Below are 14,127 nucleotides of genomic sequence, written 5' to 3'. Positions count from 1 at the left end.
GCGCGACCCCCACCCAATGCGGCAGGCTGGGAAATGTAGTCCCGCGCTGGGGTCTCCGCGAGCAGGGACACCCCTAATCGCTCACCCACCCACCCACCTCCAACCCGCACCCCCGAACCTGGGACGCACTCGGTGACGTTGGTAATTGGCGGTGATGGCTGAGCGGAAGGGAGCCTGGAGCTGGGAGATAGGACGTCTGGGTTCGACCCCAAGCCCTGCCCTGTGACCTAGAGCCCATCCGAGTCCTCCCGGGGCCTCAGTCTCCCCACGGGATCACCCACACTGCTGCTCACGCTGGAATTCCACCGAGAACTGGCCCCCGAGATCTGGCCCCTGATGACTCACAACCTTGCATTTACTGAAAAGCCAAGGCCTTTGCCCAGCGGACGTTCTGGCTTCTATGCCTTCTTTCCCTCCGAGATCTGGATTCTGCTCTTCCACCTCCACTGCTCCCCGTCCCCACGCCCCACTGCGGCATCACCTGCCCTTCCAATGCCCCCCCCACCCCCACCCTAACCAGGCCAGGTGTGTTTATATATAGTCTTCCAGAAAGATCTCCACTCAGTGGGACACATTCCCACTCACATATGCAGATGCCTTTCAAATAAAATAAAATAAAATAACTTCGAGAAACTGAGGCAAAAGGTGGCTGGGAATGGAGCCCCCTGCAGCATTGTTCCGCAGACGTCTGCTGCCTGCCCAGCTGTCACACCTGCCTCTGTGTCCGGGGCAGAGATTGCGGCAGGAAGTCTGTCACATGAGAGGGATAGAGGTGGTGGCGGTGCCAGCCAGGAGAGGAAGGCCTGATGGGCCAGGAGTGGGGTCCATGGGCACAGCCCTGGTCCTCCTTGGGCCTCTCTCCCCTCTGCACCCCCTTCTGTTGTCCACCACTCCAGCTGCCCACCCCTTCCACTCAAAGCTCCTCTAAACCTTAGTCTCTCTGCTCTGCCAAATAAGGCCTGTCTCTCTCTGATACTCAGAACCTTAGGAGAGTTGAAGGGGTCTAGCAAGGGTCCTTAGGATAAAATTAAACCAAGACCTACATACCAGCCTTTCGTGACCTGCCTCACTGGCCTCTCATCACCACATCACCCCCGCGGCCTTCCCTCCCTCCCCCTTGGCCGCCCACTGGCTTGTCTTTCTTTTTGTTTTTTCCCAGCACACCAAGCTTGATCTTTCCTCTGGGACTTTGCACATGCTGTTCCCTCTGCCTGAAACATTCCCTGGATTTCATCTCTCTATCCTCAGCTGCAATTGTGTCTCAAATGCTAGGAGCTTAATGTAAACTCACCCCTTCTGGGGGATCTAACAGGTGCCAAAAGCAAACTCTTTTTCTAATCAGCCCTCTTCTTCTCTCTTTTTACCATTCAGACCCCGGCTCAAATGTCACCTCCCCTGAGAGGCCTTCCTTGACCACCCTCAATAAGTAGATTCTCACCTCATCCTTATCCCCTATTGCCACTCCCTCTTCCTTTCCTCCATTATTATTTTTTTTAAAATATATTTTATTGATTTTTCACAGAGAGGAAGGGAAGGGGATAGAGAGTTAGAAACATCCATCAGCTGCCTCTTGCACACCCCCGACTGGGGATGTGCCCGCAACCAAGGTACATGCCCCTGGCCGGAATCGAACCCGGGACCCTTCAGCCCGCAGGGTGACGCTCTATCCACTGAGCCAAACCGGTCAGGGCCATTATTATTCTTATTTCACGACTTCCTGTGTCTCTCTCTGCCCTGGGCCATCAGCTGCCCAAGGGTGGGATTTTTGTCCGTCTCAGTCACCTCTGTGTCTGTGTCCACAGTGTCCAGAATAGGCCTGGCACATACAAAGCGACATTTGTGTGGCTGAGAGCTGGGCATGTCATAAAGTCCATCTTGAAATTTCACAAGTGCTGAGAGAGTTATACTCGTTTCACAGATGAGGCCACTGTAGCTCAGCAAGAAGAAGTGAGCTTGCAAAAGATCATACAGACAGCAAGGTTCTAACCTCTTACTGCCTCACCACAGTGAGGGGCTCTGGGAGTAAGACCGCACGTGTACACACACACAGAGAGAGAGAGAGAGAGAGAGAGAGAGAGAGAGAGAGAGGCCTCACTCACCTCTTCTGCCTCCCGGCCCTGCAAGGAGCCACAGGCCTGAGTGTGCAACAGGGACCCAAGTTGCTGCAGGGGAGGCAGGGCAGCCAGGTGACCTTGACCTGTCAGGTGGCACAGTCTCAGGCCTGGGAGCAGCTCCTTGTCGAGTGGACCCAGGACAGTGTTGCCTTGTGCCCACCATACATCACCAACCGCAACCCCAGCCTGGAGGTCTGAGAGCCTCAGGGATGACTCTTCTGGTGACCACCTGGCAATCTCGCTGCAGCTGGACCGCGTGACTATCAACAACAATGGGAACTACTTGTGCTGGGCAACCATGGAGATTCCTGAATTGTTGGAGGCCAAGGGCGATGGAGCACAGCTCCTGGTGGACAGGGGTGTGAGAGCAAGTGGGGAGAAGAGGCAGGGACTTGGGACTTCCAGAATCTTAAGACTAGAATTTCAAACAGCTGTAAACATAAGCTCTAAATTCAAATCAGACTTTTAGGAACAGAAATCCTGCAAATGCCAAGAACATCAAATTATAAATCACGGAACCAAAGGCATGCTGAAACTTATAACTCTAGACCAGAGCTCTGGCAAACTTTTTCTGTAAAGGGCAATATAGTAAATAGTTTCTGTTTTGTGAACCAGGGGGTCTCTGTTGCAGCCACTCCGCTCTGCCTTTGTAACCCCTGTAGAGGACAGTAGGCTAATGGCGGCGCTGGGTTCCAATAAAACTTTGAGCCCTGGCTGATGTGGCTCAGTTGGTTGCGTTGAGACGTCACGATTCCATTCCTGGTCACCTGATGGGGTTGTGGGCTCAATCCCCAGTGGGGGCTGTGCAGGAGGCAGCTAATCAATGTTTTTCTCTCTCCCCCTCTTCCTTCCTCTCTCTCTCAAATCAATAAAAACGTATTTTTAAAAAGAACTTTTAATGATATAAATGAAAACAGTGATCATCTATGGGGGTGGTATGTACAGGGAACTTTCTGCAGAGATTGAAACATTCTATGTTTAGATTGATATGTTGTTTATATGTGTAAATACATTTTGTAAGCACTTGTTGAATTATACATTTAAGATCTATGCATTTCACTGTAGGCAAATTTTATCTTAATAAAATATTTTAAAGTATAAAATAAAAATATAAAAAGGACTTTATTTGAAGAAACAGGCAGTGGCTGAATTTGATCAGCAGGCTGTAGAGTTTGCACTTTATTTGAAGAAACAGGCAGTGGCTGAATTTGATCAGCAGGCTGTAGAGTTTGCTGAACCCAGTTCCAGAATATCACAATCATAAAGACTCTTAAGTACATATAATTCTGGAGTTTTTTATTAAAAACAATTCCAGCCCGAGCCTTGGTGGATAGAGCGTTGGCCTGCGGACTGAAGGGTCCCAGGTTCGATTCCGGTCAAGGGCACATGCCCTGGTAGTGGGCTCGATCCCCAGTGGGGGGCATGCAGGAGGCAGCCAATCAATGATTCTCTCTAATCATTGATGTTTCTCTCTCTCTCTCTCTCTCTCTCCCTGCCTCTCTGAAATCAATAAAAAACATATTTAAAAAATAATGTGGAAAAAAATAATAAAGTGAACTCTTCTCTCTTTAAAAAGGAACTACTTTTCCAGCCCACTAGATACCACACTCACGGCCTTCACAGCTGCCCCCCGCCCCCCCCTACAATACTATCCTGATTTCTAGCAGCATAGATCCATTTTGCTGGTTTTCTATTTTATTTAAATGGAACCATAGAGTGTATTCTCTTTTGCATCTGATTTCTTTTACTCTATGTGTCTGGAAGACTCATTCATGTCGGTGCATGTGGTAGAGTATCCCAACATGTGACCCCACTGCCATTTCTCGGCCCGATTTCTACTGATGGGCACGTGGGCAGCTCTGGGCCTTGGCTCTCATGAGCAAGGCTGCCGTGGATTCTCTAGAAGGTGTCTTTTCGTCAGCTACATACACAGTTCTGCTGCACCTGGGACAATTCTAGAATCTCGAAGCACAACATAGAATCTTGCCGTTCTAGAATCCTAGGGCTATAAAATTCTCAGCTCTCAGAACTATCGCTTATAAGGGGTGGTGGACACACTGCAATATACAGATGATGTATTATAGAATCATATACCTGAAAACCTATATAACTTCATTACCCAATGCCACCCCAACAAATTCAATAAAAAAGTAAAAACAAATGAACTAAATGGACACTGCAGACTTAAAAAAATAAAAAGAACTAAAGTGTATGTTCTCATTGGGGCAGATCACTCCCTAAAGAGGCAAAAATTGGTTCTTGGGGAGCAAAGAAAAATTTATCTTTTCTATGTATAAACCATAAATATGCACATAATGCACAAATAGATTTACAGTATATCTGTGGTATTAAAATTTCATGGGGGAAGAAATTAAGATTTTTTAAAAGACTCCTAGGGGGAGGGGTGACAATAATAAACCATCGAGAAACCCTGAAATAAAGGAATGGATGGTTCTAGAATCTTAGAACTGCACTATGGCAAACACTTTAAATAAAGAGACTCTTAGAAGTTTGCAGTCTGAGTAGACCAGAGAATTCTAGAACCCAGAACTGAGAGTCACTGACTCAAAGCTGGAGGGAGCTCTCCAGACCAGCGAAGGCAGCTGCGTCGTTTTGCAGATGGAAACGCTGAGGCGCTGAGAGGGCCAAGTCATCAGTGACACACAGGAGCCAGCGCAGCAGGGCTTTCTCTCCAGCCCGGCTCACACACTCCCCACTCTGCCTAGGACGGCCTCCTGGGCTGACCCTGGAGCAGGCGCAGGGACCCAAGCCGCCTCCGCCAGGGCTCTGCTCTCCGTGGTTTCTGATGGCCTCGGGCGCATGCCCAGCCCCTATCAGACAGTGCAGCACCGCCCTGGCTCCCAGCCCCTCTCAGACAGAGATGCCCATTCCCCGTCAGCTGGCAGGACCGCCCACTGCCTGCCTCCAGGGCAGGGGACTCTGGCTGTCCTCGCACCCCCGACCCCTCCAGTGATGAGGGGGCCAATCACCAATGAGCAGAGGCACCAGGCTGTGAGCTGTTGGCAGCTGCGAGGGAACGAGTTGGCGCAGGTCCCGTCCTCACAGTGGCTTTCCCGCCCCGCACAGCTGTTTCACAGCCCCCAGGCACCACTGCCGACCTTAGGACCTGAAGATGGAGGGTTCAGGTGCAGCAGCAGGAGCCTTTGGCTGGGGTCATGCCAACTGTACAGACCTGGAAGCATGTCCCCGCTCCGCCATTCACTGCTGTGTGACCTGGGGCGGGGTGTGACCCCTGGTGAGCCAGGTGATGGAGGTCACCGTGAGGGTGACTGAAGTCCGTGACCCCATGGAGCTCATGATGAAAAAATCCACTGCAACCCAGTAAGACAGGAATGTGTGTCCTTTTCTCAGAAGAGGAATCAGGGTTAGAGTCAGCACCTGCCCAGAGTCCAACAGCACAGCAGGCCCAGGGACCGGAGGTCCCACTGGGGTGGGAGGCTGGGCCCTGAGACAGAGGTTTCTCCTCCGCAGGAGGCCTACTACCCAACGAACCAGACCCCTGGCTTCCCAGGTGAGCCTCACCTGGGGTCCCTCCTGCACCACCCCTGCCACCTGTGTCTCGCCCACCTCCTGCCCTTTCACCCCAGGCCTCTTCATGCTGCTGGAGGCCGGGGTCATGACCTTGGCTGTATCAGGCTGGGCACCCGGCTCTGGGCTCCAGCCTCAAGGACGCAGGTGAGGGCACAGGTAGTCTCACCAGGGCAGATGGTTCTGGAGCCATCCCCTGGGGACCCTTCTCCGCGGGGCGTAGGTGGGAACTGCAGCCCTTCACAAGCATGGACTGTCCCCCCACCTCCCACTTCTGGAAGGAGGGAGGGAGGGCTGAGGGCTGAAAAGAGGGGAAGAGGTGAAGGCTGCCCTGTCCATCCATGCTCTTCAGAAGCAGAGACAAAGCCCCCGGAGGTGAGCTGAAGAAAAGCCAGGCTCTCTTAACTGATTGTCCCTTCTTTATTTTCTTCTTTTTAAATATATGTATTTTTATTGATTTCAAAGAGAAAGGGAAAGGGAGAGAGATAGAAACATCAATGATGTGAGAGAATCATTAATCAGCTGGCTGCTGCACACCCCCCACTGGGGACCAAGCCCACAACCTGGGCACGTGCCCTGACCGGGAATCAAACCACAACCCCTTGGTTCATAGGTTGACGCTCAACCATGGAGCCACACCGGCTGGGCTGGCTGTCCCCTCTGGGTCTTTGTCATCCCTCTACAGCAACACCCTCTGCTGCCCAGCGGGTCCCAAAGAGGACGGAGGCAAGGCCTGTGGAGGGGAAGGGGCTGGACATCCCCAGGGAGGACCAGCAGGGCCGTCCCTTCCATTCCACCACTGTCCCCCCACCTCCCAACCCTCGGTGGCATCTGGCCCCCAAACCTTGCCCAGCCCCAGCCCGTCACCCCACTTCTACAGGCAGAGCCTCTCCTGGCCCAGGCTTCTCTGGGCAGCCACGGCCAAGGGGGGTCCTTGAAGTGGGAAGAGGAGTCAGAACCCCGGGGACTCAGACAAGACCCGCCAGTGGCTACACGGGATGTGACTGGTCTCGGGAGTCCAGCAGCCCCTCTGAGACCCCTGTCCTATTTCTTTGACCCTGGGCCTCTCCCTTGTCCCCAGGAAACCCCATAAAGGCTCATGAAGAAAAGCCAGAGTTTGTGGCAATTTGGGGGTGCTAGAAAGATTCAAGGGGTCCTCTGGAACCCCAGGGATGGCTGAGAGGTCCACAGCAAGGGGGCTCTGTGACTCGGCAGCTCCCCCTCTCGTCCGTGGAGGGACATGTACAATTAGCAGAGAAGCGACACCCTCAGCCTCCACACAGTGCCCTGAGCTGGAAGTCCCTCTCCCCAGCTGGTACCCCCCAGGCAGCTCGAGATGGGGGGGAGGAGGGAGAAGGACTCCCTGGCACTTATCAGCCTCCTGGATCTCCTGCCCAACAGTCACCTTGAAGTGACACCAGCTGGGCCCAGCGCCCCTCCCCCACGCCGGCTGTTTCCATGGGGACAGATGTCCTTTCAGCAGCAGCATCAGGCCTCAGCCGCCCGCCCCAATGGAGAGGGGAAAACGGGTGGGGGTGGGGCTGGCCTGAGAGCCCTCTCTGGGTTTCTTTATCTTTTTTATCTGCGGGACTCCGCTGACTACAGCTTTCTGAGTTTTGGTCCCTGCCTGTGAGCCATTCAGGCTCCAATCCCAGCTCTTTCTGCGAAACGAGGAGCTGGGGACCCCCTTCTCCCTCCAAGGGTCCATCTTTTTCATCCTTCCCATCGGCTGGGATCCCGGCCTCCCAGAAAGGACACTTGAAACACACAATAACTTATTTATTTTCTGGATCGGAGGAGGACTTTCTTACAATCTTGGGCCCTAGGACCCGGAAGGGGGCTGAGAGGGCAGCCCCAATGCAGCCGGAGAGCCTGGCCGAGCAGGAACCTTTCCCTCTCGCCTCCTCCAGGATTGGAGCGAATCAGCCTCACGGAGCAGGGCCAGGGGCAGAGGCTCCGGGGCAGGGGCTCTGTGTGACCACCGGGTACAGCAGGGCCAGGTGCTCGGCGCCCTGCACGGGCAGCGGGCGCGAGCTGTAGTGGAGCACCAGCTCGGGCACACTGGCGAAGGGGCCGCTGTGCTGGCCCAGCACCAGCTGGTTCTCTCGTGTCCACGCAAATTTCAGATGCAGGAAGCCCTGGCTGCTTCTGGGGAACAGCATCACAGGGGCCGTGAGCATCCCAGCCTCCAGCCCCCAGCAGGCTCTCCAGCCCTGAGGCCACCCCATCACTGCTCCTGGAACCCAGGCACTGGTGTCCCCAGGTATTTCTGTTAAACAGTCAGTTGGTGCCACGGCGTGGGCTTGCTCGGCAGAGGAATGCCTTCTATGCTGGTGGAGGAGGCCCTGCCAGGGGACAGCCCCTCCCCTGAAACATGACCTGACTTTCTCTCCAAACCTCCTGACCCCTGGTGCCACCCCACCTGACCTCCCCACTAGTTAACCCCCAGTCTGGGGTCTCTTTCCTTTCTCTGTCTCGGGTGAGTGGAATGATGTAGAACCTGGGAATCATTTTATCCACATCATTAACATGATTCAGGTACTTCCTGTTTCTGGGGCACTATTCCCAACATTTTTTCATGTATTTTTTTCCATTTAATCATTGCAGTATTACCAGGAAATCGATGCTATTATCCTTTCATAAATGAGGAAACCCAGGCCCAGAGAAGGTGAGTAAATGAGCTAAGGTCACACGGCTAGAAAGTGGTAGAGGCAGGATTTGAACCAGCCTCTTCAATGTTGGGCTTTTAGGGATCTCACGCTCAGACGCCTAGAGGATCTTAGGAGTGCCGTATGCTCAGACACACCTCCGAGCTTAGGCAGAGAAGCTCGTAGCACCAGGGTCCCAAACTCGAATGCCCAGAGGGCCACTCAGACTCCAGCCCCGGGACAGACACAGTGAATATACTCTAACTTTCGGACTGGGGGGTCCACAGAAAACTGACATCTGCTTCTCCATCTCACCCCAGTCCTAGATCTCCCGTGTGGCGTCCACGCCATCTTGTTGCATACCTCCCGTGACAGGGGGCTCATTCTCCGTAGGTCTCCCTGGAGGCCCCACCGACAGGTCCCATAAAGCCCACCCCTGGGCCTGAAAGCCCAGCCCCCTGGCTGCTGGAGGTACACCCCTCTGCTCAAACCTGAAAACATGCCGCATGCAGTCCTGTGACCTCCCGGAGGCGGGGTCTCACCTGAGGGACAGGGAGCAGTCTTGGGGGCTGGTCTCACTGAGCCGCACGAGGTAGCTGCCTTCCTTGCAGAGCAAGAGGAGGTTCTCGGCGTCTGCCCGGCTCAGAGGCCCGTGGAACCACCTGGTGTGGGGGCAGATGTCTCAGGAAGGGCCACCCCCCTTCAAACACACTCGGGGTCTGGCGCAGGCACAGTGGTTAAAGGACTTTGGCCTCCAGGCAATGAAGAGAAAAATTCCCTTGGGTTTCTCAAGAGGAGCCTGTTTCCCCGGGGGAGGAGGCCGAGCCCAGGCCAGTGTGGAGCCGCTCCTGCCAATGAACAGCTCCACCTGACCTTGACCTTAGCCTCCCCGGGCTGGATAACTCAGCCCCGCCCTAATTCCCCAACTCGAATCGCTTGCTTATCACTCTCACAAGATTTGCTCCATCCTGCATCCCCACCCACCTGGACCGCTCTTCACTTAGCATTTTTCTCTAACGTGTGCAAAGGGAGGTGGCAGCTGCAAGCACGGTGTCAGAGAGGGGTGAGCATCAGGGACTCCGTGGTTGTTTGTATTGAAAGAAAACTGAAGAGAATAAACGTTTCACCTTGTGCTTCAGTGTTAAGTAGCCAGGTTGGTATCGCCCACCTGCAAGGTTTGGGGATGACCGTGATGAACACACACGGGGCTCGGACCTGGCTGGGGGCTTAGGGAGTCCCTCGGGGCTCCCAGGCTGGAGGGACACAGAGAAGACCCTCACCCGCCCAGCCTGTGCCTCTTCACAATCCTGTTCTCCCCAGTTTTACCCCAGGCCGGTCCTGGGGGTGAGAATCTCTCTGGCTCTTAGTTCCCAGGCTTATGAGCCCCACCCAAGTGGAGGGAGGAAATTCCCCCCTTTACTCTGGTTGAGCCAGGCACCATCTTGGGGGTTTTCAGTTAAGGCCCAGATAAGTGACAGGCTCAGATCCTGTCGCCAGGAGATACAGAGCAGGGATTCGAACCCAGAGTCTGATGCCAGAGGGAGTGGAGACTCCATCTGATTCTGCTTTGCACCTAGCAGCTAGGTCCTAGCTATACGGTCTGGCACACAGCAGGCGCTGGCGCCCAAGGAAGAGTAGTTGAAGAAATGAATGAAATGAATGAGTGCATGAACCAGCTCCCCTAGTCCGGTGGATCTGTAGCTGGTATGGGGCCAGGAGGGATGCGACCCAGGCCCTCCATCTTCAGTTTCCCCACTCACGGCTGTTTCTCCAGGGGCAGGGCAGGGTCCACACGCTCTGCGAGATGGGGGCTTCTGGGTGGGGGTTTCCGGAGCTCCTTGGCCGAGCCTGGGGTCCTTTCCCACTCGGGACTGTCAAACTGCACTGAAGGGGGGTAGGGTTGGAGAGCAAAGGTTTAAGTCCAACCTGCCTGGGAGGAAGGGGTGGGGGCCCGCCAATGGAATTTCAGTAGGAAGGCGGTACCAGTGGAATCCAGAAGAGGAGGGGCTGGGGCCGAACTGGTAAAGGAACGACCAATTGACTTTCAGAAGGGTGTGGTCATCCGCAAGTCTAGTGGCATAGAAGGGCGGGGCAGCTTCATGAGTGACAAATCAGAGAGCAGGGGGCGTAGCTAAAAGGGTGGGTTGGAAGTTCTGTCCCATTCCCTGCAAATCACAGAACTAGGTAACAACTCCCCAGTATACAGACAAGTAAACTGAGGCACTGAGCTCAAATTCCCCTCCCAGTCATACAACATATGGGGCAAAGTTGGGTTCTCACAACTCTTCCTGGTCCAAGTTATTTTCTTTCTTTCTTTCTTTTAATATATCTTTATTGATTTCAGAGAGGAAGGGAGAGGGAAAGAGAAATAGAAACATCAATGATGAGAGATAATCATCGATTGGCTGCCTCCGGCATGTCCCCTACTGGGGATCAAGCCCGCAACCCAGGCATGTGCCCTTGACGGGAATCGAACCTGGGACCCTTCAGTCCGCAGGCTGACATTCTATCCACTGAGCCAAACCAGCTAGGGCTATTTTATTTCTTAAAGCTGACCTTATTGTTACTCCTTTTATAGAAGAGGAAACTGAGATGCAGAGGCTTGTCCAAGCTTACCCAAGTCTACCTGATGACAGCTACTAAGAAATGCTACTCTCTCCCCAACAACTCCTATGTAATTGAGCACTTTATAGCACTCAATTTCCAAGCACCCTATTCTGTAGATACCATGATGACCCCCATTTTACAGGTAAGGAAACAGACTTAGGGAGATAAAATGATTTGCCCAAGTAAGTGACACAAACCCAGGTCAAAGCCTTCCCCTTCACTATACTGAGCAGAATAAGTAGGTCCTATTGTACTCTACAAGGTGTTTCCGTTTCCAAGGAAGATAGTTTCTTCTGGGAAGAGAAATGTATGGCTATTAGTCATTCACACTCTAGTGAGAATTAACAAACCACCGAAGTGGCAGATAATTGGCATCTACTTTGTAAGTTGAAACAGGGGATGTGACCAGAGCAGAAAATAGAGGGACTCAAGCATTGAGAGTGCCTGGGTTGGAGAAGCACCTGCAAATGCCTTGGAGATGTGGTCTTTCTTCCACTCCCAGGGCTGATCATACTCATCCGCTGGCCTTTCATCTTCCTGGGGCTGCCGGCTCTGTCCAGGCCTTTGTCCTGAAAAAGGCCTGTCTCCTGGCTCCCCATCCTGCTCCTCATAGGGAGTGTCATACAGCTGCACTGCCCTACAAGGCAGTTCTGGGAGGCCAAGGACACTGGTCAGATCCCACTCCCACCTGGGACCCAGTCATCTTCCCCCAAGCCCTGCTCACTCACCACTCACGACCCGCTGGGCATCATAGGGTTCCATGTAGCCATCATCGGGGGGTGGCGGATGAGGCTGGGCATCAAAGGGGTCCGAGTACTCGGTGTCAACTTCTGACTGGGGAGAGAAGGAAAGGGACACCAGGTGGCTCTGATACGCCCTGCCCGCTCTGAGCCCTCTGACACACCCCCTTCCAGCAGTTCTCTTTTCTGGGGGAGGAGGGAGTCTCCGCTACCACCCAGGAATGTTTGCAAGAAAGATGCCAGCTTCCCCTACGCCCTTTCTTCATGCAGTTCTGATCCTTCCCGACAGACCCCCTCACCTCCTTCCTTTGATCATTTTTTTTATATATATTTTCATTGATTTCAGAGAGAAAGGGAGAAAGACAGAGATAGAAACATCAATGGTGAGAATCATAATTGGCTGCCTCCTGCACGCCCCCTACTGGGGGGATCTAGCCTGCAATCTGGCCGTGCCCTTGGCCGGAATCGAACCTGGGACCCTTTAGTCTGAACACAGCTACGGAAGTTTTTTTTTGTTAATCCTCACCCAAAGATGCTTTTTTTCATTGCTTTTAGAGTGGAAGGGAAGGGGACAGACAGAGATAGAAACATCAATGGTGAGAATCATAATTGGCTGCCTCCTGCACGCCCCCTACTGGGGGGATCTAGCCTGCAATCTGGCCGTGCCCTTGGCCGGAATCGAACCTGGGACCCTTTAGTCTGAACACGGCTACGGAAGTTTTTTTTGTTAATCCTCACCCAAAGATGCTTTTTTTCATTGCTTTTAGAGTGGAAGGGAAGGGGACAGACAGAGATAGAAACATCGATGTGAGAGACTCATCCATTGGATGCCTCCCACTCACATGTGCCTGAGCCTGCAACTGAGATACATGCCCGAGACCGGAATTAAACCCGAGACTCCTCAGTCCTCTGGCCAACACTCTCTCCACTGAGCCAGACTGACTAGGGCTTCAATAATTTTAGAGTTTATCAGCTGCCAGCACTGTTCTAAATGCTTGATATATATTTACTTGTCATATCAACATTATCCCCATTTTACAGATGAGGAAACCAAGGCACAGAGCGGGTAAGTCACTTGCTCAGGGTCACAGAGCTGGTAAGAGGCAGGTTTTGATCCCAGGTTGTCTGAGTCCCTGCCTCCTTCTCCCTTTCTCTGTACCATCAACCCAACACAGTCTCTCTTAATCCTCCCCAAATCCTTCTCTGTTTCCACTGAGGGTTTGCAGTGATCCTCTAAGAAAAATACTATAGCCCGGCCGGCGTGGCTCAGTGGTTGAAGGTCAACCTATGAACCAGGAGGTCACAGTTGGATTCCTATTCAAGGCACACGCCAGGGTTGTGGGCCCGATCCCCAATAGGGGGCATGCAGGAGGCAGCCGATCAATGATTCTCTCTCATCATTGATGTTTCTATCTCTCTTTCCCTCTCCTTCCTCTGAAATCAATTTAAAATATATATTTAAAAAAAGAAAAAGAAAAATACTACAAAAATCATGGGCATTGGAGGCAGGTCTGGAGTTAGACTATGTGACCACAGGCAAACTGCTTCTATACGTTTCTGTGAGCCTCAGTTTCCAGGTCTGTTAAATGGGAATAATAACACAGGCAGTTCAGGGAGTAGTGGTGAGGATGTTTCAGTGCCCAGTAGGGGAGCGAATGGCTCAGGTCTGTTTTAGAAAGCTTCCTCCAGCTGCCCAGAGGAAGGACGCTGGGGGAGGGGCCTGGAGAGGGACATCAGGGGCCAGGACAATGCAGGGCAGGCAGAGAGGTGGGTGGACCAGCACTGTGCGCTGCAAAGGGGCAGACATCAAACTTCGCCCAGCAGGTGAAGGGCTGGGGAGTGTCTGCGGTCGCACATTCAACATGCTCCCCAAGTCCAGGCCCAGCCTGGTCCTCCCCGCCCAGTCTCTTAGGGCCACCCAGCTCCGACCCTTAGCCACGCACCTCCGCCCCTGCACTGCCCAGCAAGACCTTGGCTCTGGCCACCTCGGCCATGTCGGCTGCCTCCACCTTGATGAGCCGGTGCTTGGGGGAGTCGTACTTGGAGTCCCCCGGGCCCGCAGAGTCTGGCTCCAGGCGGCTGTCCGCGTCCTCATAAGGGTCCTCGAAGTCCAGGTTCTTCTGTTCCAGGTAGGCCCGCAGGATGTCGCTTTCCGTGTAGTCGGGAGTGGGTGGCTGCGGAGGGGGCCTCCGACCGCCAAAGCTCAGGTAGTCCCGTAGCCACTTGGCCATTTGGGCCCGCGTCACCCCAACACCTGGCTACTGTAAAGGGGAGACACACATGCCCTCTTCCGGGCGCCTTCCTCAGCAGATTCCCCCAGGGAGGAGGAGGGGGAGGAGGGGGAGGAGGAGGAGGGAGGAGGAGGAGGAGGAGGTTCAGAGGATGAGGTTGAAGGCAAGGGGAAGCAGGATAAGAAGATAAGGCTAGTAGCAGAATGTAAGAGCGAGTACGGTGACGCGAAGTGGAGAG

General features: G+C 53.5%; 2 protein-coding genes across 2 annotated transcripts; one reads left to right on the top strand and one right to left on the bottom strand.

Moving 5' to 3' along the window:
• Nucleotides 1-2,099: 2,099 nt before the first annotated feature.
• On the top strand, nt 2,100-6,756 carry TMIGD2 (transmembrane and immunoglobulin domain containing 2; the record flags this gene model as incomplete). Its single annotated transcript, XM_023747851.1, is given in 7 exon segments — nt 2,100-2,353; nt 2,355-2,565; nt 5,607-5,646; nt 5,723-5,810; nt 6,016-6,038; nt 6,349-6,521; nt 6,745-6,756. Coding segments are annotated over 7 exon segments (801 nt in total), but the record flags the coding sequence as incomplete, so codon positions are not given.
• A 705-nt stretch (nt 6,757-7,461) lies between these two features.
• Nucleotides 7,462-13,914, bottom strand: SHD (Src homology 2 domain containing transforming protein D). The gene is made up of 6 exons (XM_006107095.3): nt 13,602-13,914; nt 11,647-11,752; nt 11,380-11,568; nt 10,072-10,195; nt 8,854-8,973; nt 7,462-7,811 (listed from the first exon to the last, which is right to left on the bottom strand). The coding sequence occupies exons 1-6, from the start codon at nt 13,887-13,889 to the stop codon at nt 7,592-7,594; spliced, it is 1,047 nt and encodes a 348-aa protein (XP_006107157.1). The 5' UTR covers nt 13,890-13,914; the 3' UTR covers nt 7,462-7,591.
• Nucleotides 13,915-14,127: the final 213 nt, after the last annotated feature.

The sequence above is a fragment of the Myotis lucifugus genome, unplaced genomic scaffold (genome assembly GCF_000147115.1).
Source record: "Myotis lucifugus unplaced genomic scaffold, Myoluc2.0 scaffold_1013, whole genome shotgun sequence".
NCBI classification, from domain to species: domain Eukaryota; kingdom Metazoa; phylum Chordata; class Mammalia; order Chiroptera; family Vespertilionidae; genus Myotis; species Myotis lucifugus.
Note: the sequence above shows the minus strand (reverse complement) of the source record. Positions and strands in the feature narration are given on the sequence as shown.